This window comes from Mustela nivalis (genome assembly GCF_964662115.1).
Source record: "Mustela nivalis genome assembly, chromosome: 9".
Classification (NCBI taxonomy): Eukaryota; Metazoa; Chordata; class Mammalia; order Carnivora; family Mustelidae; genus Mustela; species Mustela nivalis.
Window position 1 is genome coordinate 69946024 of NC_139028.1, and position 22976 is coordinate 69968999.

The following is a 22976-nucleotide window of genomic DNA, read 5'->3' on the forward strand; positions in this document are numbered from 1 at the left end:
GAAGAAAAAGAATCTTAAGCAGGCTCCACACCCAACACACAGTCCGACTTGAGGCTTTATCTCAGGACCCTGAGATCATGACCTGAGCTGAGCTGAGATCAAGAGTCAGATACTTAATCACCTGAGCCACCCAGGTGTCCCTATTTTATCTTCTTTATGATTTTCTTAACATTCTCTTTTCTTTAGACTACTTTATTGTAAGAATACCATGTATAATATATGCAGCACACAAAATACATATTAGTTGGCCATGTTATCAGTAAGGCTTCTGGGTAACAGTAGGCTATCTGTAGTTCAGTTTTGGGTGAGTCTAAGTTACATGGAGATTTTCAGCAGTGTGAAGTGTTGGTAATCCTAACCTCTGTATTGTTCAAGGGTCAACTATGGTTTGCAAAGAGGAAAACAATATACAAAAAAGTTTTTTTAAAGATTTTATTTTTTACTTATTTATTTGACAGACAGAAATCACAAGTACGCAGAGAGGCAGGCATAAAGAGAGAGGCAGAAGCAGGCTCTCTGCTGAGCTGAGAGCCCAATGTGGGGCTCGATCCCAGGACCCCAAGATCATGACATGAGCTGAAGGCAGAGACTTAATCCACTGAGCCACCCAGGTGCCCTATAACGTTGGTTCTTTTATTTAAAAATGCAGTAAATAGAAATGCCTCTAGAAAAATCTAATCAAGGAAAGAGTTAAAATTGAAAAACAATATTACATAAAAGAGACTGTTCAATATGTACCAAGAGTCTAACAAGAATATGAGAACATAGAACTTGACTTTTGACCCGTGCATAAACCTATCCCACTATTAAAAATAACAAGTGTGGGAGGTGTGCAAGTTTTATTTACATAATTTCCAAATTTATTCTTTGAAGATAACATAACCTTGATGACTTTACCAAACAGGCACAAAAAATGAAACTTTATGTAAATCTCTTATGAATATAGAGCCAAAGTTCTAAATCCAATACGAGACATTTTAATTCAACAATGTGTTAAACAATCAACTCCATGATCAGGAAAGGTTTATTTCAAGAAGTCAAATGTAAATAAAAACTGCTAATATAATTGACTATGCTAAGGGAGACAAAACAGTAGCAACATGTTAATTATCATTAAGACACTGAAAGTGTTCCCAAAATGTAAGAAATAATACAATTCAGGAGAGGCTACCTATTGCCTAAGATGAGGAAAAAAAAACTTACTAATACATTTTTGTTATAGTTTATGAATCATAACAAATGTAACACAGGGTTATTGCTTTAAAATATTAAAATTAAGTAAATACTGTAGCCTCCCACAATCTCATTTCTTAGAAATTAACCACTACCAAACTGTCATGTGCTTTCCTTGAAGGCTTTTTTCTTCTTCAATTTTTTTTAATTATGTTAACAAATACATTGTTTTAAAAATTAAAATATTCCAACAATATATTGAGAATAAAAGTGGGATTCCTTGGGGGTGCCTCGGTGGCTCAGTTGGTTGAGCATCTGACTCTTGATTTCGGCTCAGATCATGATATCAGATCATGATATCAGGGTTCTTGGATCAGGCCCCACATCGGGTTCTGTGCAGAGCACGGAGCTTCTTTGGGATTCTCTCTCTCTGCCTCTCCTCCCACTCTCTAAATAAATAATAACTTTTTTTTAGAAGTCCTTCTTCTGTATATAAATGTATGTATCTACACACAGAGATATGGCTTAAAGAAACAAAATACACGTAAAATAAGAAGCTCAACATTATTTGAGACCAGAACAATGCCAACAAAACAGTGAGATACTAATTCTCACCCACCAGGTTGACCAAGACTTAAAAATTGTAAATAGGAGTGACTGGGTGGCTCAGCCAGTTAAGTGCCTGCCTTTGGCTCAGGTCATGATCCTGGAGCTCTGGGTTCCAGCTATGCATTGGGCTCCCTGCTCAGTGGGGATCCTGATTCTCCCTCTTCACCTCCCCCTCCTTGTGCTCTCTCTCTCACACATAAAAATAAATACAAAAAAAACCTCTAAAAAGGTAAAAAAATAAATAAAAAATTTAAGAATTTTTGCTGGTGAGACCATGGAGGAAAAGGCATTTTTATTTTCTGGCCAATCATCTCACACTATTTATCAAAGTTAAAAATTCAGTTTTCTTGCACATAAAAATTGTACTGTGAAAAATTTATTCTGAGGAATAAAGCCCTAGAAGTGTGTGATGGTTAATTTTATGTGGCAGCGTGACTGGATGACATGCCCACATACGCACACACGTGCCTCACTCCGGCACCTACGCCTCTGCTTTCCCATTGGATCCAGCCCATGTCAGGCACCAGCAGAAGATTAGAGGATGGGGGAGAAGGAGGCCAGGATATGTGTTCTCAGACTCTGTCTCTGCCCTGGCACCATGGATCTGGTTGTGTCTATTCCCATTACAACTAGCTCTTCTGTTAGGCAACCCTTTGGTCAGCCTTTAGCTCCAGCCTTCACTCATCTCTGGTAGCTCTCATTCCTTTTTTCCATTTCCTGCCTAGAGGTATAATGCTTTTACTAGTTTCAGGGTGTTTCACCATCCCTCATGGGTCCCCTTAAGCCTGCCTATACCTTGGTAAATACTACCTTCATTAAATTCACTTCCAAATCCCCATGAATGTGTCTTCTCTTTGTGCAATCCCTTAGAGAGTGGGTGGACCAGGGGTATTCAAAATAGACAAGATACAGTCTTGGTTAGCAAATTGGCTCCTGTACATGTAGAAAGACCTAAAAAGAGAAGCAAACCACTCTACGTTGGTAGGTGGCAGGTTTAGTAAGCATGGGGACTTACATTCAAGGCTTCTTTTCAGCAGCTGCACAATGAGTAGATGTCTGCACCCACCCACCAGAATCTTAAAGTTTTCATGGGGCCTTAACTGGGCTTTGTTACATATGACACCCCAGATGGTCTCAACAACACCTTACTCTTTCAAGGCCGTGTCCTCGAAACTGGTTGTTATTGTGGGAACTGTGGGCAGAAGGCACATTGTAAGGACAAGAAAGGGAGCGAGGAGCCTCTGATTGCCTGGGATCCTACTTTTAGGTCAACTGGTGGTTATGTCCTCTCCATGACCCCCTCCAATATAGGAACTGCAATATCCTTGGAGTTGGTTTGATGAGTTATTCTTCCTAATTAGAACAATCCTTGCTGGAAGCGATTTATCTCCCTAATTCTATCGTCTTCAAGTGACCTCAGAGGAAGTGAATCATTGGGCTCTGGCTCTATCTGGATAGCACTCAACTATTGTTCTAATTCTTACTAATGCCCACTTACTGGAAGCACTGGGAGTCAGAGGGGCTCGCCATTACAACCCAGATCTCAGCTGGGTTCTTCTTATTCTTCAGGACCAAGAAAAGTCTCTGATGATTTAGCCACCATCAGACTTGTAAGTCTCTCAATACTGAAGAGAAGCACACCCAGTTATCATTGTTTTCCTGTGAAGTCCAAGATAATCAACTAAAACAAGAACTTTGTAAGCTTCCTGGTTCCCTAATAGCCATAAATCACTTATCATTATTGATTCTTTCTTCTTCCTAATGCCCCATGACCTATAAAATACTAGTATTAGCAAATTTAGTGAACATTACTTGAATCTCTCCACCAGACTCTATTTTTGTCTTGAATTGCCCAAACTATCCAGGTTCTAGCAGCAATCAAGGTCTCTCTACAATAATGGTGACCCAAATGAAGCCCTGCGGGCAGCTAGGACGGTGAGGTGGTCGACATCCACACCAAGCCTCACAAAGGCAGCTGAGCTCCTGCCCGGCCAGCAGGGGGCAGCAGGCAAAAGATCAAGTGAACTCATAGGTGGAAAATGAGATGTACATACGAGCACATGTGTATGAATGTGTGTGTTTAACATGAGATTCCAACAGGAATACATATGCTTTTCAAATGCCAATGACACGCTTACATAAATTGAACACATATAAGACTACAAACAAGATCTCAATAAATTTCAAAAGATAGAAATCGTATAGGGTGCTGTGTTTCACCAAAACAAATTAAGGCTGAAAATTGGTAATAGAAAACCGGGAAAAAAAAAAGGGTTTCTAAGCCCTTAGAAATAAATACCCCTGTTATAAATGACTTGAATTTTTGAAAATATTTTCCATTTTATGGCATAACTACAAATGAGTCATTATCCTCTGAAGAAAGCAATGTGCATCACTATTTGTCCAAAGTGGTAAACTGCGTTGGTGGTATAGTGGTGAGCATAGCTGCCTTCCAAAGTGGTAAACTGAAGATAATTTTTAGCCTTAACACTATTTAAAAATGAGTGTGATTTATAAAATGAGTTTGATTTATAAAATGAGTGTGATTTATAAAATGAAACATTTACTCAAAGTGCTAGAAAAATATAAAAATATTATTGCTAATGTAAAAAAAATAAACTGATATATATATAAAGGTACAAATTAGATAAACTACAAAAAATCAGTATACTTGATTTAATGGGGGAATAAAATACTTCTATGAAATGACCAATAATTGGCACCTCCTGGGCGAGTCTGTCTAAAGAAGTTAAAAAAAAGAAGAAGAAGAAGAAGAAGAAGAAGAAGGAGGAGGAGGAGGAGGAGGAGGAGGAGGAGGAGGAGGAGGAGATGATGTAGGAAAAGAGAGAAGAAAATGCAAAATATGAATGAGGAAAAATATATCACCACAGGGGTAAAAATACTTTGCTAGATTCAATATGATGCTATGTACCATTTTGTAACATATAATTTAAGAAATATAAATGAAGGGGGTTATTGTCCATACTGTGTTAGAGCAGTAGTTTCCAATCTTTCTCACATCATAGAATATTTGGAAATGATAATATTAAGGTTATAATGCTGTTTTTTTTTTAAAGGATTTTATTTGTTCCTGGACACAATAGGCATTATGACTCTGGCCATCCCAGCACCTCTATATTTATGGTCAGCTAGTTGGAAGCTCTTTTCTAGAAGTCCTGGACCATGCAACGTACCAAGGTGAGGGTAAGGGGAGATAATAAGGAAGAAAATGCTGAAAGAAAGAAACAAAATGACCAAAATTATCATGTTTTTCAGATATTATTATCTAAATTGGCAGAGAAAAGTATAGGAAGCACCCCAAGAAAGAACCAGAAGCAGAAACATTGGGGGTTATTCAAGGGAACTCTAAACTCAGAATCAATACATACAAGCATGAGGAGGAAACATTGGAGCTAATTACCAGAATGGTTAGTGAGGAATTACCAGTGGTTGGTCAATGCCTTTTCCTTTTCTTCCGCTGAACAGTAGGCCAAAATCTCGTTTTCTGTGAAACAAAAGCAGTTATGTGGGTAAGGGGAAAAGAGACTCAGGATAGTTTTCCAGGTAGAGTGAGAAAACCATGATGGATGGATGTACTAACAATCAAAACAAATTTTAAAACCATTGGCCCAACTCCACGCAGTAGCATGTTCTGTTCCTCCAAACAGATGAAGGGAAGTTCATCAGAAACCATATCCCTAGATAAATAAATTGGAATTTTCAGTCCCAAGGTGAGATGAAAATCAAGAAACACGAAGCACTGGAGGAAAGCTTTTGCTTTGAAAAAGAGGAACCCAATTTTATAAACAGAAGAGATAATACCTAACAACATCACAAAAAAAAAAGATGGTAAAAATTATTTCAATTAATATAATCATATATGTTTTACAAAATCATGCTTCCACTATATGAGAAATACTTTAAATTATAACCATTGAAAAAAATATTAGAAAACTTATTAGATAAGAAAGAGAATGGACTGGCTATAGAAGTGAGTAATGTCAAAGAAGGGATGGGTGGGCTAGAAAAGTAAGTCAAGTTATTTGCTCCCAAAAGCAACACAGGGAGACAAAATTTGGGGGAGTGCCTGCCTGGCTCTGTCAGCAGAGTGTGCAGCTCTTGATCCTGGGGTTGTGAATTCGAGCCCCACTTTGGTGCAGAGGTTACTAAAATAAACATTTTTTTTAAAAAGGAAAAGATTTGGAAAACATATGAGAAAAGTTGATATATGAAAGATATATCCAGAAACCCAAGGCTTTATTGAGAGGAGTTCCAAGGAAAAGCAAATGAAGACAATGGAGGAGGTGAAACAGTCAAACTTTAAGAAAACCCCATACAGCTGAAGAAACACAGAGTCTTTAGGTCACAAAGTCTCCCTGAATAGTAAGCGTGATGGATGGAGGTTCAAATGTAGATCTCATGATAAAGTCCAGAGTAGCAAGAATAAAGGGGAATGCTACAAATTTTTCTTGAGAGAAAATATAATTTCACTCTGAAGAACTAAAAGGAAAAAAAAATCCACATTGCTCTTCAGCAACACATTTGTTTCAAGAACACAGCAGAGTAGCATGTTCAAAAAAAAAATCTGAGGAAAGCTGCTTTTGTACCTAAAGCTCTGCATCCAAATAGCACATAGTAGAGATAAAGAATAGAGCATTTTCAAACATAAAAGAACTCAGAAAGTTTATTGTTCTCAGAATCTTCCTGAAAGGACTACTCAAAGATATACTCCAGGTATACCTGACTAAAGGAAGGTCTCTCTCTCCTTCCCTCTCCCCCCCCGCCTCTCTCTCTCTCTCATACACACACCAAAATGCTAAGTAAGAAACAAGTAAACCATAGAACTCAACCCAAGTAACCAGTGCTGCAAGCAATCTCAACATGGCAGATAATAATTCAGGGTGAGGGAGGGGGTTTGGGGAGGAAGGAGACAAGAGCGTGCTAAGGTTTTAATCTTACTGAAGGAGAAGGATATGGTAGATAGAGATGTTGGTGAGTGATGGATCAATCTAAAACCCAAGTTGAAAGTTTTAAGAATTTAACTCATTCAAAAACGTAACTCACCAGTTTACACTGGGATGCAAATTAGTACAACCACTTTGGAATACAGTTAACTATTATCTAGAAAAGTTGAAAATATGCATAATCTAACTGTATGCTTTCAACAATCCCCTTATTTGTTCTGTGTCTATTTTAATTCGGTTGTGGTTTTTTTTTTTTTTTCTTAATTCTGGAGATCATCATTAAGAACCAATACCTCTCCTCCTAGAAATAGCACTTTATTTCATGAGAGAGCATTTCAGGAGCTCTCTTCAGCTCCATCCCAGCGCCTTATTCCTCTTCACCAATCCCTCAGTCTCGGTCGTGCCAGTATTATCCTACTCTCTCCCCAGTCTGTCATCCCTGTCCCTTCTGCCAGCACCCCACTCACTGGGACAGCCTCATCCGTCAGCTGATGGGAATGTCTGCATCCACGCTGATTCCCTTTTAATTCACTCTCTACTCCACAACTTCCCAAAGACATTTTCAAAACGCAGTCTGTTCATGCTTGCCCTTGGCTTAAAATTTTTCAGTGTCATTGGGGTATACAAGAGACTTCAATTAGAGCTGAGATCATATTAGCCAAAGCATCCTCTAATGATAATGCTTCACTTAATTTGGTAGTGGTTCCATGAACAGCTTTCACAGTCTTCTCTGTACTCCATACATGAACTATTTCTCACAGGAGAAAAACAGCCCAAAAAATCTCAAACCAAACCAAACTCAAAATCAAAGCAAAGCAACAGAACTTTTTCAGTATCTTCTTTAACACACCAGTAGGGTCCTACATGCCTGGCTCCCGCTACCTCTCCAGTCATGAATCCCACACTCGACTTCCTTGGGTTCTTTTCCTGGGATGGGCGGCCTGCTCCGCAGAGCCTTTGTTGTTTCTGCTCACAACACTCTTCCTACCTCCTGCCCTCCACAGATTTTCTTGCGATTTCCTACTTAAACTGCAGATATTAAGGCAAATATCACTTTCATAGATGTCTTTCTTGACCTCTTCAGCAAGGAGAAGTGTGTGTGTGTGTGTGTGTGTGTGTGTGCATGTGCACACGCGTGTCTGTGTGTGGTCATTGGTTTGCATTATATATTCCTTCATGCACATCTTGACTTAGAACGATATGCACATTTGTGTGATTATTTGATTTGCGTCTTTTGTGATTTACCATGGGCAGGAACACAGTATCTTGGTTCCATATTTGAGAGTCTGACACAGAGGGACGCCTGAGTACATAGTAGTTGAATAAAGAAGTCAGTGGGACCTGATGAGCATAGGCGCTGGTCAAAAACTCAGAACTTGGGATTAGAGGAAAAGACCCTCTATTTCCACTTTTGCTGCTTATCCTTGGACAGCGTCTGTAAGCTATCCACAGCTAGATGTCCTCCTGTGTAAAAGGGGGGTCACAAGCCACAGGATCGTTAAGAGCATTAACAGAGGGCTCAAGAGCACTCCCGCAGGCCCAGCTCCTAGCAGGCACTCCAAAGTGTGACTTACTATATTTTCATCCTTCTTTATTTTTCTTCTTCTATTGCAAAATCTTCACATTGACATGTTCTCCCTGTTTGCTCACATGCTTTTCAATGTGATTTGCTGACCTTTCAAGGGCTCCTGAAACTTCCATTTTGGGCCCATCTATAAAGCATTTGAATGACACCCAGACAGGAGATGACAGCACTACCATGGCTGGGGTGCAGAGCGGGGGTGCACAGGCTGCAGCCCCAGAACGGACTCCTTCTGGGGCTCACAGAATGTGTCCTGAGGTGGGGGTCTCTACGCTCTGCTCTTTGTCTTTTTTTTTTTTTTCACCTGTATTGTATTCTCAGGGGTTGTTTTTTTGTTTTTGTTTTTGTTTTTGTTTTAGGGAATACAGAGCTGTGTTTGCTTGTGTTAGACAAGTCTGAAAGCCTGGAAGAGTTAGCTAGGGAAAACTGTTGCTTTCTCCTCGGAGTTGAGATTGGCCAAGGTGTCGGAAATTCATGATTGACTGAGGCTTGGTGAAATTTGGCCAACTTCTCCAGGATCAAGCGTTTGTGAGTCTGACTTGTCAGCGGTGACAGAAGGGGCTCAGTGAATGGGAACATCTGGATTTAAGTAGACTTTAATTACATCACACACCACTACTCTAGACCAGGGTTTTAACTCTGGGAAGAGGCTTCAAAGTGTGGCTTCATTAGAAACGCAGGAATCATTTTAACCTAATTGCTCCCTCATCACAGCTTAAAACTGACACCTAAACCTTTAAGAATAAACTCATATCCCTGGTTCCTGACACTGTTCGCCCTTGGTAAATGTTCCCAGAGGTCCTGAACACTATTACTGATTTCAGTAAATGTTTTCATGATTTCACTGTAGAGTTAATGTTTAACAAGTTCCACAGGAACCAATTTCCTGCTTGAGGAAACTTCCTTACCAAGTTCCCTAATTATTCCCAGACAGCCATCACCCTGTGGAATCCAGCTAGCCAAGGGAGGTTGTTAGTAGACCGCACATGGCAGGTACAGTTTAGTTACCAAGGAAACAGATCAGCTGTACAGGGAGCCATATTTGACCAGGAAGTTGTAAGCATGTGTATTTCTGCTGCCTTTTGTTTTCCTTTAGCATAAGGGGGATGCCAAGCAAATCAAGGGATATAGCCTTCTCCAAAATCATTGAGAAATTGTCTACAGTGAATTCTTAGGACTACCATTCTCAAACTTTGTAGTCTCAGGACTTTTTTATCCTCTGACAATTTATAGAGAACCTCAAAGAGCTTTTATTCATACAGATTATAGTAACTGATGTTTACTATATTAGAAATGAAAACAAAGACATTTTTAAAATATTTACTTAACTCCTTTAAAAATAACAATAGTGATCCATTCCACATGAACAGAAATGACATATTTTTGAGTGATTAATTTTTGTAATTTATTTTCAGCATAACAGTATTCATTATTTTTGCACCACACCCAGTGCTCCATGCAATCCGTGCCCTCTCTAATACCCACCATCTGGTTCCCCCAACTTCCCACCCCCCGCCACTTCAAACCAAAAAAAAAAAAAAAGACAAGACATATTTTGATGGAAAATAATTATATTTTCAAAAAGCATTTAGAAGAGGGGCATTGTTTTTGCAATTTTGCAAATCTCTTTGATGTCTGGCTTAATAGGACATAGCTGAATTCTCAGTCTGTTGTGATATGATGTATCATGTAGTTTCTGGCAAACTCTACTGTACATTTCTGAGAGAATGAGAGATAAAAGGCAAATAATATCTTTAAAGTAATTTTTAATCTCACAGAACTCCTAAAAGGGTCTCAGCATCTGTCAGGAGTCCCCAAACTAAGTTTGAGAACCACTGTTCTAAACAAAACTGCAATAAAATATGGTCCCTGAAGAGTTTATTTCTAAATGAAACAAAGAAATGGAGCAAGAAAAAAAAGGTTGCAGGTACTAAGATGGAAGTATCTGTGCCCTACTCTTGATATTTCCACTGTTTTTGACCATCGCGACCTAGAAGGAGTTCTGGCCTACTGCTGGGATGTTGCCATAATGGCACCAGGGATGGTCAGCTCCTGTTTGTGGGTGATAATCAGAAAATCAGAGAAATAGCCCATCTAGAAGCCCTAATACGGAAACCAAGTTTGGCATATTTTTATTTTAAAACATTGACTTGATAGTCTATAAATTGCTGAATATCACAAGTCTACGAAGTTTAGTCGCAAAGGCTAAAATGTTGGCAAAAGAAGAAGGTCATACTGGGGAACAGTAACAACAGAGATTGAAAGAATTTTTGTGTGCAACGAATGCCTGCTGTCCCCTCTTAAGGCCTGGTGGAAAAGTCAAAAATTAGGGGAGATGTGAGGTTTCTGAAAAGAATTACCTTTGTCTAGAACCACAAAGCAACTATTTCTTGTGCCCATATTGTTCACATGGAGTGTCAGGAGAGTTGCACGAGGACCACGTGATGATCCTAGGTCTTGTCTCTCCTGCAAGAACAGTATTTGAGGGTGCCTGGGTGGCTCAGTCATTAAGCGTCTGCCTTCAGCTCAGGTCATGATCTCTGGGTCCTGGGATTGAGCCCCGCTTCGGACTCCCTGCTTAGCTGGAAGCCTGCTTCTCCCCCTTTCACTCCCCGTGCTTGTGTTCCCTCTCTCACTGTGTCTCTCTCTGTCAAATAAATGAAGCCTCAAAAAAAAATTTTTTTTTAAGCTGTATTTGATCTTAACCATTCTGCCCACAATCTCTGCTAATGACCTGCTCTGGCACTACAGCGCTAGGCACTGTGGCCCCCTCCAGGAGGGTGCTCCAGCCTGGGATGTACCCTGGGATAACAGCTCAGGGTGTGGCCATAGGAGAAATGCCTGGGACACGTAAGCCCAACTTGAGAGTGTTTTCACTTCTTTTGGTTCCATTATGGAAGATACAATAAAGCAGCGGATGGTCCAAAAGCATGAAAGCAGACATCCAAGAAACATGTGTTCTCATCCTATACAGCCGCAAAATAATCTTGAATCCTTGGACAAATTATTTAATATTCTCACCTCCTCTGTTAAATGGTATTGTTGTGAAGAATAAAATGAGCTCAACCACATAAGGGGCTTAGCCAGATATGTAGTAAATATCCTATAAATACTAGCTACTTTTAAAATGCAAGTTTGATTTTTGTCTTTCCCCTATGGAACATCCTTCAGTGACTCACTGAGTTCAAATGCCTTTGTTTAGCTCATAAAGTCATTCACAGTCTGAATTTATTTTCTGTCATTCTTCAAGTCTTCTATGCAACTGTTACACAATTCCGCTCAAGATCTTAAAATCCACCATGTTACATGGGGAGTTAGAGAGGAGAAGGGAGTTGGGGGAAATTGGAAGGGGAGGTGAACCATGAGAGACTATGGACTCTGAAAAACAATCTGAGGGGTTTGAAGTGGCCGGGGGGGTGGAAGGTTGGGGTGGGGTACCAGGTGGTGGGCATTATAGAGGGCACGGATTGCATGGAGCACTGGGTGTGGTGAAAAAATAATGAATACTATTAATCTATTATGCTGAAAATAAATTTTAAAAAATAGTGTTTACTTAAAAAAAAAATCCACCATGCTTTTCAGACCAGCTTTTCTCTAGGTGTAGAGTTTTCTTTCTTGTTTTTGCCAAATAACTAACTCTTGTCAGTCTTTACAAACTATAACCACAATCATCTCCTCCAGGAAGTCTTCCTGGATTCCTAGTCCTAAGAGTCTTATCCAGTGAAGTCTCACAGCACAAGTGCTAACCACAGTTCTAACACTCACCACACAATATTGTTAAGGGTTTGTTTATTTGCTTCATCACTCAAGTAATCTCCTAGAAGTTTTGCCTAACATCCTACACAGCAACGGACACATGTTAGGTACCCAACAAATGGTTTTGATTTTATGAATGGATAGTCAAGTGAGATTGCAGACATAATGCACTATTGTGAATGTGTAATGTGTGGGACATGAGATAATGCTTATGGTGATGGTGATGGTGGTGGTGAAGGTAGTGATAGAGGTGAGGATGGAGGTGGTCATGGTGGGGGAGGGCAAAAGAAAGGAGGTGGGAAAAGGGGAAGAATGAATATGACCCTCAGCCTTTCTGCTCCTCAGCCTGACAAAAAAGGTACATCTACACCTATTAAGGACATGAAACTTGCCACTGCATTTGTCGTTTGCCCACATTCTTTGACCCCAGGACTGATGTGATTGCTTCTATTACTTTCTCTGAGTTCACCAGAGATGATACTGGTGAACCACGAACAGGTTTAGCTCCCTGAGCTTTCAGCCCTGAGATTAAAGCAATTATATGCTTGAGCCACTAGACAGCAGTAAGAATTTAGTCCATCCTTTGGCAGAGTTCATAAATCCCTCCTGGAGCTTTCATTCCTTTAAGGCTTAGAGGTACCATCCTGACCCTTCTTTCCAGATCCACTTCCTTTATTCCTGATACTCTTCCCCCAGCCTCCTCCTATTAGCTCTTTTGTCCCTGGAATCCCTACGACTTCACAGCTCTGTCTTTCTCCCTCTGGGATCTATGCAACATTTTGTCCATTTGTATCTTTCTCTTCCTCAGGTAGGATCATCTCAGCACCAGGTCCGAGACACACCGATTCAGCACATCTCCTGCTTTTTTGGATTATTTCCATGTAACTTCAGACATTCTAGAGTCTCTTCATCTTAAGAAGACCTTCCCTGAATCATGCATCCCTCTCTAGGTGTTACCCTGTAGCTCTGTTCCCCTAATTCAGAACCTCCATTCTGAGCCTGACCTGTATATCCCAGCAATCAACTTAACTTTGATTTCACACAGACATCCCAAAATTTACTCATCCAAAATTGGATTTCTCTTCCCAAATTCTTAGTTTCCAGTGTTCCCTCTCTCAACAAATGGAAACCCCATGCGCTTTCTGCTCCAACCAGAAATGTGGGTTCATCTTTCACTCTTCTCTCTCCTACCCTCTCCCCCATACAATCCCTTATGAAGTGATGTCAATTTGATTTCTTAAGTATATATCTACACTGCTCACCTTCACTGCTGTCACCCCAGACCAAGCACATCACTCTCACTTGGGCTGTAGCAATTGTCTTCTCCTGCCTGTTTCCACTCTTGAACCTTAATATCAATAATAATAATATTAATAATAAGCCAGAAAGACATTTTAAAACTACAGACATGTCTGTGTTGCTGCTTCACTTAACTCACTGACCACCTATCATTAGTAGGTGAGTTCAGAGTTCTTGTATCGACAAGATTTTACTTGGTCTAGTTGATGCCTCCCTCTTCATATCATCATCTCATTCCTCCCTCGCTGCACACTCTCCTCCCTTTCCTGGAATGACATTAAGTTCCTTCCCATCCAGACCATCACACATCCTTCTTTCCACATGGATGACTCTACCCCCTCATGCTGGAGCTGAGCCAGGATAACTCCTACCTGTCCTTGAGGCTCAGTTTCAATGTCACTTTCTCAGGGAGGTTCCTGAGAAAGTCATTCCCAATGCCACTGCTCTCCTCCACAGCCGCTCCAAATCAGATAAAGCCTTCCTGTGATGATCCCATGGTATCTTGTGCTTTTCCTGTTTAACAGTTATCACAACTCTAATTATGTTTTCAGTGGCTATTTGTTTAGTAGTTATCTCTCTCATGAGACTATCTTACTAAACTTTGTACTCTCAGGACCTAGTACAGTTTCTGATATATAGAAGTCATTCAACAAATATTGTTAAACAAATAAATGATCTTCAAAAACAATCCCATGCTGCTTTCCAGTCACACACTCGGTGAATATTCTTTTTTTAAAAAAACAAATATTTAATTAATCTATTTATTTGTTAGAGAGAGAGAGAGAGAGAGAGAGAGCACAAACAAAGGGAGCAGCAGGCAGAGTGAGAGGAAGAAACAGACTCCCCACTGAGAAGGGAGCCCGATGTGAGGCTCAATCCCAGGACCCTGGGATCGTGACCTATACCAAAGGCAGCCACTTAACCCACTGAGGCACCTAGGTGTCATAGGCGAATATGCTCTAAGATAACATGATGAAAGCTAAATATGGGCTATAATTTCTGTAGGTCCCAGAATAGAGCCATAGAGCCATGTGATCCTTTCAGTAAAGAACTGCTCTTTTCAACTCATACATGGAACAGATTTTCACTCAAAAAAAAAAAAAGCCCATCTCTTTATTATTTTCTTAGCACTCAATCCAGTCAGTGGGGCACAATGGGCCTTCAAAGCCAATCTGAATTACATTTTAAATAAGTAATTTGGGGGCACCCAGGTGGCTCAGTCAGTTAAACAGCCAACTCTTGATTTCCGCTCCGGTCATGATCTCAGGATCCTGAGATGGAGCCTTCCATTGGACTCTGCACTCAACGGGGGCCTGCTTCAGGATGGTCTCTGTCCCTCTGCTCCCCTCTGCCCACATTCTCTCTCTGTCTCTAAAATAAATAAATCAATTTTAAAAGTAATTTGGTAATATTTATAAAAGTTTGCAAACTCTCAGTTGCTTTGACCCATTAAACCCATATTATGAAACCTCCTCTACAGAAATTAAAGCCACCTTTTTTATGTGCTTACAACTAGTTTATTTACCATACTGCAAGGGGAAAAACCTAACATAAACACCTATATGGCCACCAATAAATGAAATTTAAAGACTCTTTTATATCCAATATTAATGAACATCATACATTTATTTTTAAAAAAGAAATAAAACACTAATATATAAAGATACCTCGAATATATAACCAATATGTAGACATCAAGAGGTTAAGCATCACACACCAAGAAATGCAAATTGTTGCCACCATTTATTAAGTAGATTTCAGTCAAACAGTGACCAAGTATCACATGGCTTCTCAGCGCAGTCAGAGTAAGTGTGAATCCACTTTTCTGTGCCACAGTTTCATCAAAGCTTTTTTCATCTCACTGTTTCTCAAGCTGTAGATCAGTGGATTCAGCAGAGGTGTAAGAAGTGAGTAAGACAATGACATCAGCTTCTTGGTTTCTGGGGAGTAGCCAGATTTCGGTTGTAAATAAGTCATATTGGCCGTGCCATAGAAGAGGGTCACAGACGTGAGGTGGGAGGCACAGGTGGAAAAGGCCTTTTGCCTCCCAGTGGCTGATGGCATCTTCAGGATGGCAAAGAGAATCCGAATGTAGGACAAGAGAATCAACACAAAAGGAACCATGACAATCAAAATGGTGCCAGTGAATGCATAGATTTCAAACAGAAAGGTATCTGCACATGCAAGTTCTAGCACTGCTGGGGTTTCACAAGAGATATGATTGATTTCATTGGGACCACAGAAGGGAAAACTGAAAACCCATGATGTTTGCACAGTAGCCACCATGATCCCTGAGACCCAGGAGAACATTATTAATTTCATGAAAACCCTTTTGTTCATAATCATTTGGTAGTTCAGAGGATGACAGATTGCAGCAAATCGGTCATAAGCCATCGCCCCCAGGAGAAAACATTCAGTGCCACCAAAAAAAAGGATGAAATACATCTGTGCAAAACAGCTTATAAATGAAATCGACGTTTTCTCAGTGGAGAGGACCACCAGCATTTCAGGCATAATAACTGCACTGAAACTTACCTCTACCACAGACAAGTTCTGGAGGAACAGGTACATGGGCACGTGGAGGCTCTGTTCCAAGGAGATGATGACTATAATGATGACATTTCCCAACAGAGTCACCAGGTAGACAACCAAGAAAACCCCAAAGAGCTGCTCTTGGAGTTCAGGAAAGTTAGAAAAGCCCAGAAGGATGAATTCAGCCACAGAGCTTTGATTTTGCCTTTTCATGTCAGTGGTGGAGAGTATTTTGTTTTTAGGGACATTGTATACAAATTATGAAGTCAGAGTCCAATAGCTGAGAGTCTGCGTCTGCAATTACCCCCAGATATTCTTGGCCTAAGATGTAAAGAGGAACACGTCCTGACCAAATTCATTTTGGTGATTTTAGAAATGGACAATCACTCTGAATAATGAACCTTCCAAATAAAAAGGAGAAAATGAAGAATGCCAGTTCAGGAGTCTTGCCTGAAAAGTATAAGATATTATCAAAATGCTCTTATAACTTACATGTTATATAGTTTGATTTTAAACCTAGCCTTAAAACAAACATTGATATTTTATAACTGAGATTCCATTCCCATAACATTGCTATCAGAGTTATCTGTTTTTCTCAATTTTATATAAATAGTTGTATTTTAAACTACCAAAAATAAAAATAAAGTATTGAAAATAGACAAAGGGAAAAAGATATCCACAAAAATTTTTCAGACAACCTAATGACTCAAAGATACAGCACAGTTGATTTATATTTATTATAAATATTTATCATTTCAAAATACCAGTACAAAGCTTATTAAATATGAAAAATATATCTAAGTTCAACTGCAGTTGTGGATTCCTGCACAGTTTTCATATCTCATATTTCATTATTTTAGATGATCTGTAAATAGTGTGAATTGCTTCAGGATTATTGATTTTACAAACACTAGTCATGGACAATTATATGGAGATTGGCCTGCAATGGAAATTTTAAGAGCTAGTTCTTTATGACTAATCCTTGTGACCATGATATTTAAGAATCACCCAATTCTGATCATTCTAAACTGATTTAAACATTTCCTGTCTGTCTGTCTTTTCTCTCCCTCCTATTTTCCTTCTTATCATTAATTATTCCACAAACACTGATTGAACAAGTACCATTTTCTAGGTTCAGTAATCATAGGCAAACATTGGATCCTCGGCTCAACAAAAAGTGGGAAAAAATACATAGAACAGCATTCCACTGTTATGCCAGTAATTCAGTTTCTATCTATTATACCTTGCTCTGTGTTTTTCCATTGTCAGCAATTGACGTGTGTGTGTGTATGTGTGTGTATGTGTGTGAATAAAGGGGTTAGAATTTATATATTGTATGTTTATAATATTTACAGATTCCATATGAGCAAAATCTAACTCCATCAATAAATATAAACGCCAGGAATCCAAGAATTTTTTTTTCTTTGCTACATTCACAATGTCTATAATAGTCCCTGACCCATAATTGATACTAAACCAATGTTTGATGAATGATGGAATAAAAAAATGAGGAAATCCACGCTGGCTTTAAAAAAGAGAGTGCCCAGGGGCGCCTGGGTGGCTCAGTGGGTTAAGCCGCTGCCTTCGGCTCAGATCATGATCTCAGGGTCCTGGGATCGAGCCCCGCATCTGGCTCTCTGCTCAGCAGGGAGCCTGCTTCCCTCTCTCTCTCTCTCTCTCTCTGCCTGCCTCTCCATCTACTTGTGATTTCTCTCTGTAAAATAAATAAATAAAATCTTTAAAGAAAAAAAAAAAAGAGAGAGTGCCCAAAAGAAGAGTGAAACCAACATACAACACTGTTGACAAGCAGAGGTAATAACAAGGGCCTAAGAGATATTTATGTAAGGGATTTGATACTTCTCAATGTGAAGGGAGTGTAAATAACCAAATCATAGCATGTCACCAGTGGAAGGTACAGTCAGTGGAAGGAGAAAGGCATAAGGAGGAAGGGTGTCTTGCTCAAAGCACATGTATTTGATGACACCCTAGCACTTCAATGGAGACTTACTAGCCTTTGTGTCATGTTTGAAAACCAGCGGAAATACACTGTGGGAGCTGAGGAACCCAAGAGAACAGGACACAGCTCATGTCACCTTGAGTAAAGACCAGTAGGACATTAGCAGACAATAGAAGGCAGCTTGATTTATTTCTAAGTTTGACTGTATCATCCATTCAGAATAAATGTCCAGGGCACCGGGGTAGCTCAGTTGGTTAAGCGACTGCCTTTGGCTCAGGTCATGATCCCAGCGTCCAGGGATCGAGTCCCAGATCGGGCTTCCAGCTCCATAGGGAGTCTGCTTCTCCCTTTCAAGCTCTCTCTCTCTCTCTCTCAAATAAATAAATAAATAAATAAATAAATAAATAAATAAATAAATAACTTTAAAAAAAAAAGAGTAAATGTCCATACTAACCATGCTAATTATCATTTGTGTATTGAAAAGTCTCCTGAAATCAGTAAATTATAGTCACAGGATCAAACACTTAAAATCCATTTCTGATGAGAAAAAAGAATAAAGTGTATTTAGTTTCAAATATTAGGGAGTGGATAGATCTTGAAAATTGGAAAATTTAAAGTGTAATGTAAATAAAATAGAAAAATTTTATAGAATGGACTATAAGCATCTTATAGAGGGGAAAAAAAAAACCCATTCATGACTGGTAACAAGCCACTGACTGCCCTAGCTGCACCTTTTCTCTGGAACTTAGAGACCCCAATGCTGTCTTGCAGAACTCCTGAACAGAAAGATTTAGACAGAGCACTCCCTAAGTAGGTTTCATCTTTCCAGATGAGGAGGTGGGAGAGGCACTTATACCAAGTTCCCTTCCAACTGCAACATTAAACGACTTGATGATTAATATGTGCACAGTACTGGGGCACCTGGGTGGCTCAGTGGGTTAAGCATCTGCCTTCAGCTCAGGTCATGGTCTCGGGGTCCTGGGATCAAGCGCCGCATCAGGCTCTCTGCTCAGCGGGAAGCCTGCTTCCCCCTCTCTCTCTCTGACTGGCTCTAGGCCTACTTGTGATCTCTGTCTGTCAAATAAATAAATAAAATCTTTTTAAAAAATATACACAGAGTACTTACCTCTGAAAAAAAGAGAAAAGAAAATTCACCAGCATCAAAACCAAGGAGTCTACTTATGGCAATGTGTCAGCTATGTCCAGTGATTCCTGAGCATGGACACATCACTTCAACAGCATCTCCACAATCAGTTGGAGAGGAAATATAAATGGAAAACACACACACACACACACAGCAGAATCCTCCCTTTCTTACCTATTGACTCTGTCTCTTGAAATTTCTCGGTACTGTATCAGAAGTTTTACCTCTACTCAAAAGCCACCTGCTCATACATACAATTCAGTGCTTCAGGGCACTGATTCTAGAACATTATATGACAATGAATCATATGCCCTGTAGAATCCCTCCCTGGAGAATGTGGAATCATGTCATAAACACCTACTCCTATTTTTGCATGATGACTAAAGAGGCTTGACCTTGGCCCCCCCAGGAGAACCCTGAAGAGCACACCCCTGGAGCATCACTCCTTCATATTCTTAATGGGGATAAGTATCTCTTCACACAAGAGACTCAGTTCACCATGACATCTCCAGTAGGAGGTGAACACAGAGGCTGACTAACAGTTGTAAACCAGGAAAGAAGAGATCAGTGGTGTGAGAGTGTGAGGGAAGGCAGGTGAGCTACAGGTAGAGGATGATTGGGTGGAATGCACAGTTTGGGCAATGGTGGGAAACCAGCTAAGGCAAGTAGATTGAAGCCTAGTTGGAGACAACTGAATGCTTACTCCCACCATCCAAGAACTTCCAATCATCTGTAGAAGAAATATAGAGCCACTGAAAATTTATGAGAAAAATATCATTAAAATTGATTGTATTGAAAGAGTTTTCAAACTATGACTCCAATGATCTGGACTAGTTGTGAGATTTGAGCAAATCATTTAACGTTTACTGCTTCTATAACTTTCTCCATAAAATAAACATAATGTGATGAATCTCATTGAATATATAGGAAAATCAAGAGATTCAGAGATCTGTCAACACTGGGTGGACAATCAAGGAGACCATTTGGCTCAGTCCCCACAGAGTGAAGAGCTGAATCACTCTGCAGATCTGGCTCTGTGCTGAACTGGACATTGTGACTGAATGCAGGTTACCTTTGTCTACTTCTCGCTGCACTTTCCTAAAGCAGGTTCCATTCTCAAGGAAGCTCACCTCCCCCCATAGCAATAAGGCTGCCAACAACACTTAGGGATTCATTCTCTCTACTCTGTGTCCAGTGGGAAATAGAGCCATTATCCTGAGGTAAAGGGATTTTCACTTCCACATTCCAACAGGAATCCAGGAATCCCTCCCATGTCATTCACCATGGTGGAATTACACCCCATTGTGAAACAGTCCCATGCCCCAGGCAGGGGAATGCTGCCTCATATGTATTCTCTATGATTCATGCCCCATAGTTCCCATGGGAGCTTCTGTCATATATGGTCAGTTTCTTGTGTCAGTGATGGTAACACAGGTGATGTACATGTTATGAGCGTTCATCAACATGTAGGGTCAGGATCTGTGCACTTCATATATGTATGTTAGGCTTGAATGAAAGTGTGTGGAAAAAAATCAGATACATGCAAGCAGGATAAAAAGGAAATTGTATTAATATAAAACTATAATGTCATAGCCAATAGTACTAAATAAAGAAAGATCAAAATGTGGAAATATTAAAACACCTCCCTCAGAACCCTCCTACACTGTTGGTGGGAATGCAAGCTGGTGCAGCCACTCTGGGAAACAGCATGGAGGTTCCTCAAAAAGTTGAAAATAGAGCTACCCTATGACGCAGCAATTGCACTACTGGGTATTTACCCTAAATACAAACATAGTGATCCGAAGGGGCCCGTGCACCCAAATGTTTATAGCAGCAATGTCCACAATAGCCAAACGATGGAAAGAACCTAGATGTCCATTAACAGATGAATGGATAAAAAAGATGTGGTATGGGGAGGAGTCAAGATGGCGGAGAAGTAGCTGGCTGAGACTACTTCAGCTAGCAGGAGATCAGCCAGATAGATTATCTAAGGATTGCAAACACATGCAAATCCATCGGCAGATCGAAAAGAAGAAGAACAGAAATTCTGGAAACAGAAAAACAACCACTTTCTGAAAGGTAGCACTGGAGAAGAAGTGAATCCAAAGTGATGGGAAGATAGACCCCGGGGGGAGGGGCCGGCTCCCGGCAAGCAGCAGAGCAACGGAGCACAAAATCAGGACTTTTAAAAGTCTGTTCCGCTGAGGGACATCGCTCCAGAGGCTAAACCAGGGTGAAGCCCACACGGGGGCAGCGTGGCCTCAGGTCCCGCAGGGTCACAGAAGAATCGGGGGTGTCTGAGTGTCGCAGAGCTTGCGGGTATTGGAACGGGAAAGCCGGCTACAGAGACAGAGCCAACAGTAAGATCACAGCTCGGCCTTACTTTGAACCGGTCGCAGGCTCAGTGAGCTCGGAGCGCGGCCAGAGGTCAGGCAGACGGGAGTAACTGGACGCTGTTCTCTGAGGGCACACTGAGGAGTGGGGCCCCGGGCTCTCGGCTCCTCCGGGCCAGAGACCAGGAGGCCGCCATTTGTATTCCCATACTCCGGAACTCTACGGAAAGCGCTCAGGGAACAAAAGCTCCTGAAAGCAAACCCGAGCGAATTACTCAGCCCCTGGTAAGGGTGGTGCAATTCCGCCTGGGGCAAAGACACTTGAGAATCACTACACCAGGCCCCTCGCCAAGAAGATCAACAAGAAACCCAGCCAAGACCAAGTTCACCTACCAAGAAGTGCGGTTTCAATACCAAGGAGAGCAGCAGATTCCAGAGGAGGAGAAAGCAAAGCACGGAACTCATGGCTTTCTTCCTGTGATTTTTTTAGTCTTGCCGTTAATTTAATTTTTTTCTTTTTCATTTTTTTCTCTTCTTCTGCTAAACTTTTTTTTACTTTTACCCTTTTCTTTTTTAACGTTTTTAACTAGTTTATCTAATATATATATATTTTAATTTTTATATTTTTATTTGTTTTCTTTTTCTAAATTCTTCTCTTTTCTTTCTTTTTTTTTTCTTTATTTCTTTTTGAACCTCTTTTTATCCCCTTTCTCCACCCTCAAGATTTGAGAATCTCTTCTGATTTGGTCAAAGCTTATTTTCCTGCGGTTGTTGCCACCCTTTTAGTATTTTACTTGCTCCTTCATATACTCTTATCTGGACAAAATGACAAGGCGGAAAAATTCAACACAAAAAAAAGAACAAGAGGCAGTACCGAAGGCTAGGGATCAATCAATACAGACATTGGTAATATGTCAGATCTAGAGTTCAGAATGACAATTCTCAAGGTTCTAGCCAGGCTTGAAAAAGGCATGGAAGATATTAGAGAAACCCTCTTGGGAGATATAAAAGCCCCTTCTGGAGAAATAAAAGAACTAAAATCTAACCAAGTTGAAATCAAAAAAGCTATTAATGAGGTGCAATAAAAAATGGAGGCTCTCACTGCTAGGATAAAAGAGGCAGAAAAAAGAATTAGTGATATAGAAGACCAAATAACAGAGAATAAAGAAGCTGAGCAAAAGAGGGAAAAACAGGTACTGGACCATGAGGGGAGAATTCGAGAGATAAGTGACACCATAAGACAAAACAACATTAGAATAATTGGGATTCCAGAAGAAGAAGAAAGAGAGAGGGGAGCAGAAGGTATACTGGAGAGAATTATTGGGGAGAATTTCCCCAATATGGCAAAGGGAACGAGCATCAAAATTCACGAGGTCCAGAGAACGCCCCTCAAAATCAATAAGAATAGGCCCACACCCCGTCACCTAATAGTAAAATTTACAAGTCTCAGTGACAAAGAGAAAATCCTGAAAGCAGCCCGGGAAAAGAAGTCTGTAACATACAATGGTAAGAATATTAGATTGGCAGCTGACTTATCCACAGAGACCTGGCAGGCCAGAAAGAGCTGGCATGATATTTTCAGAGCACTAAAGGAGAAAAACATGCAGCCCAGAATACTATATCCAGC

At 40.3% G+C, this 22976-nt stretch overlaps 2 protein-coding genes across 2 annotated transcripts in view; one reads left to right on the plus strand and one right to left on the minus strand.

Moving 5' to 3' along the window:
- LOC309840696 (olfactory receptor 5M5-like) overlaps nt 1–12940 on the plus strand; it is a 32151-nt gene extending 19211 nt beyond the window's left edge. The window contains exons 2-3 of the mRNA XM_082683010.1: nt 4860–4980; nt 12893–12940. The gene's annotated coding sequence lies outside the window, so the exon portion shown is untranslated. The remainder of the gene's footprint in view (nt 1–4859; nt 4981–12892) is intronic.
- A 2192-nt stretch (nt 12941–15132) lies between these two features.
- Nucleotides 15133–19280, minus strand: LOC309840693 (olfactory receptor 10A3-like). Its single transcript, XM_082683007.1, has 2 exons — nt 19191–19280; nt 15133–16316 (listed from the first exon to the last, which is right to left on the minus strand). Exon 2 carries the CDS (start codon nt 16126–16128, stop codon nt 15184–15186), a length of 945 nt encoding a protein of 314 aa, XP_082539133.1. The 5' UTR covers nt 16129–16316; nt 19191–19280; the 3' UTR covers nt 15133–15183.
- Nucleotides 19281–22976: the final 3696 nt, after the last annotated feature.

Excerpts from the sequence above, each read along its gene's own strand:
- LOC309840693 (XM_082683007.1), bottom strand. The coding sequence starts at position 16,128 with ATGAAAAGGCAAAATCAAAGCTCTGTGGCTGAATTCATCCTTCTGGGC.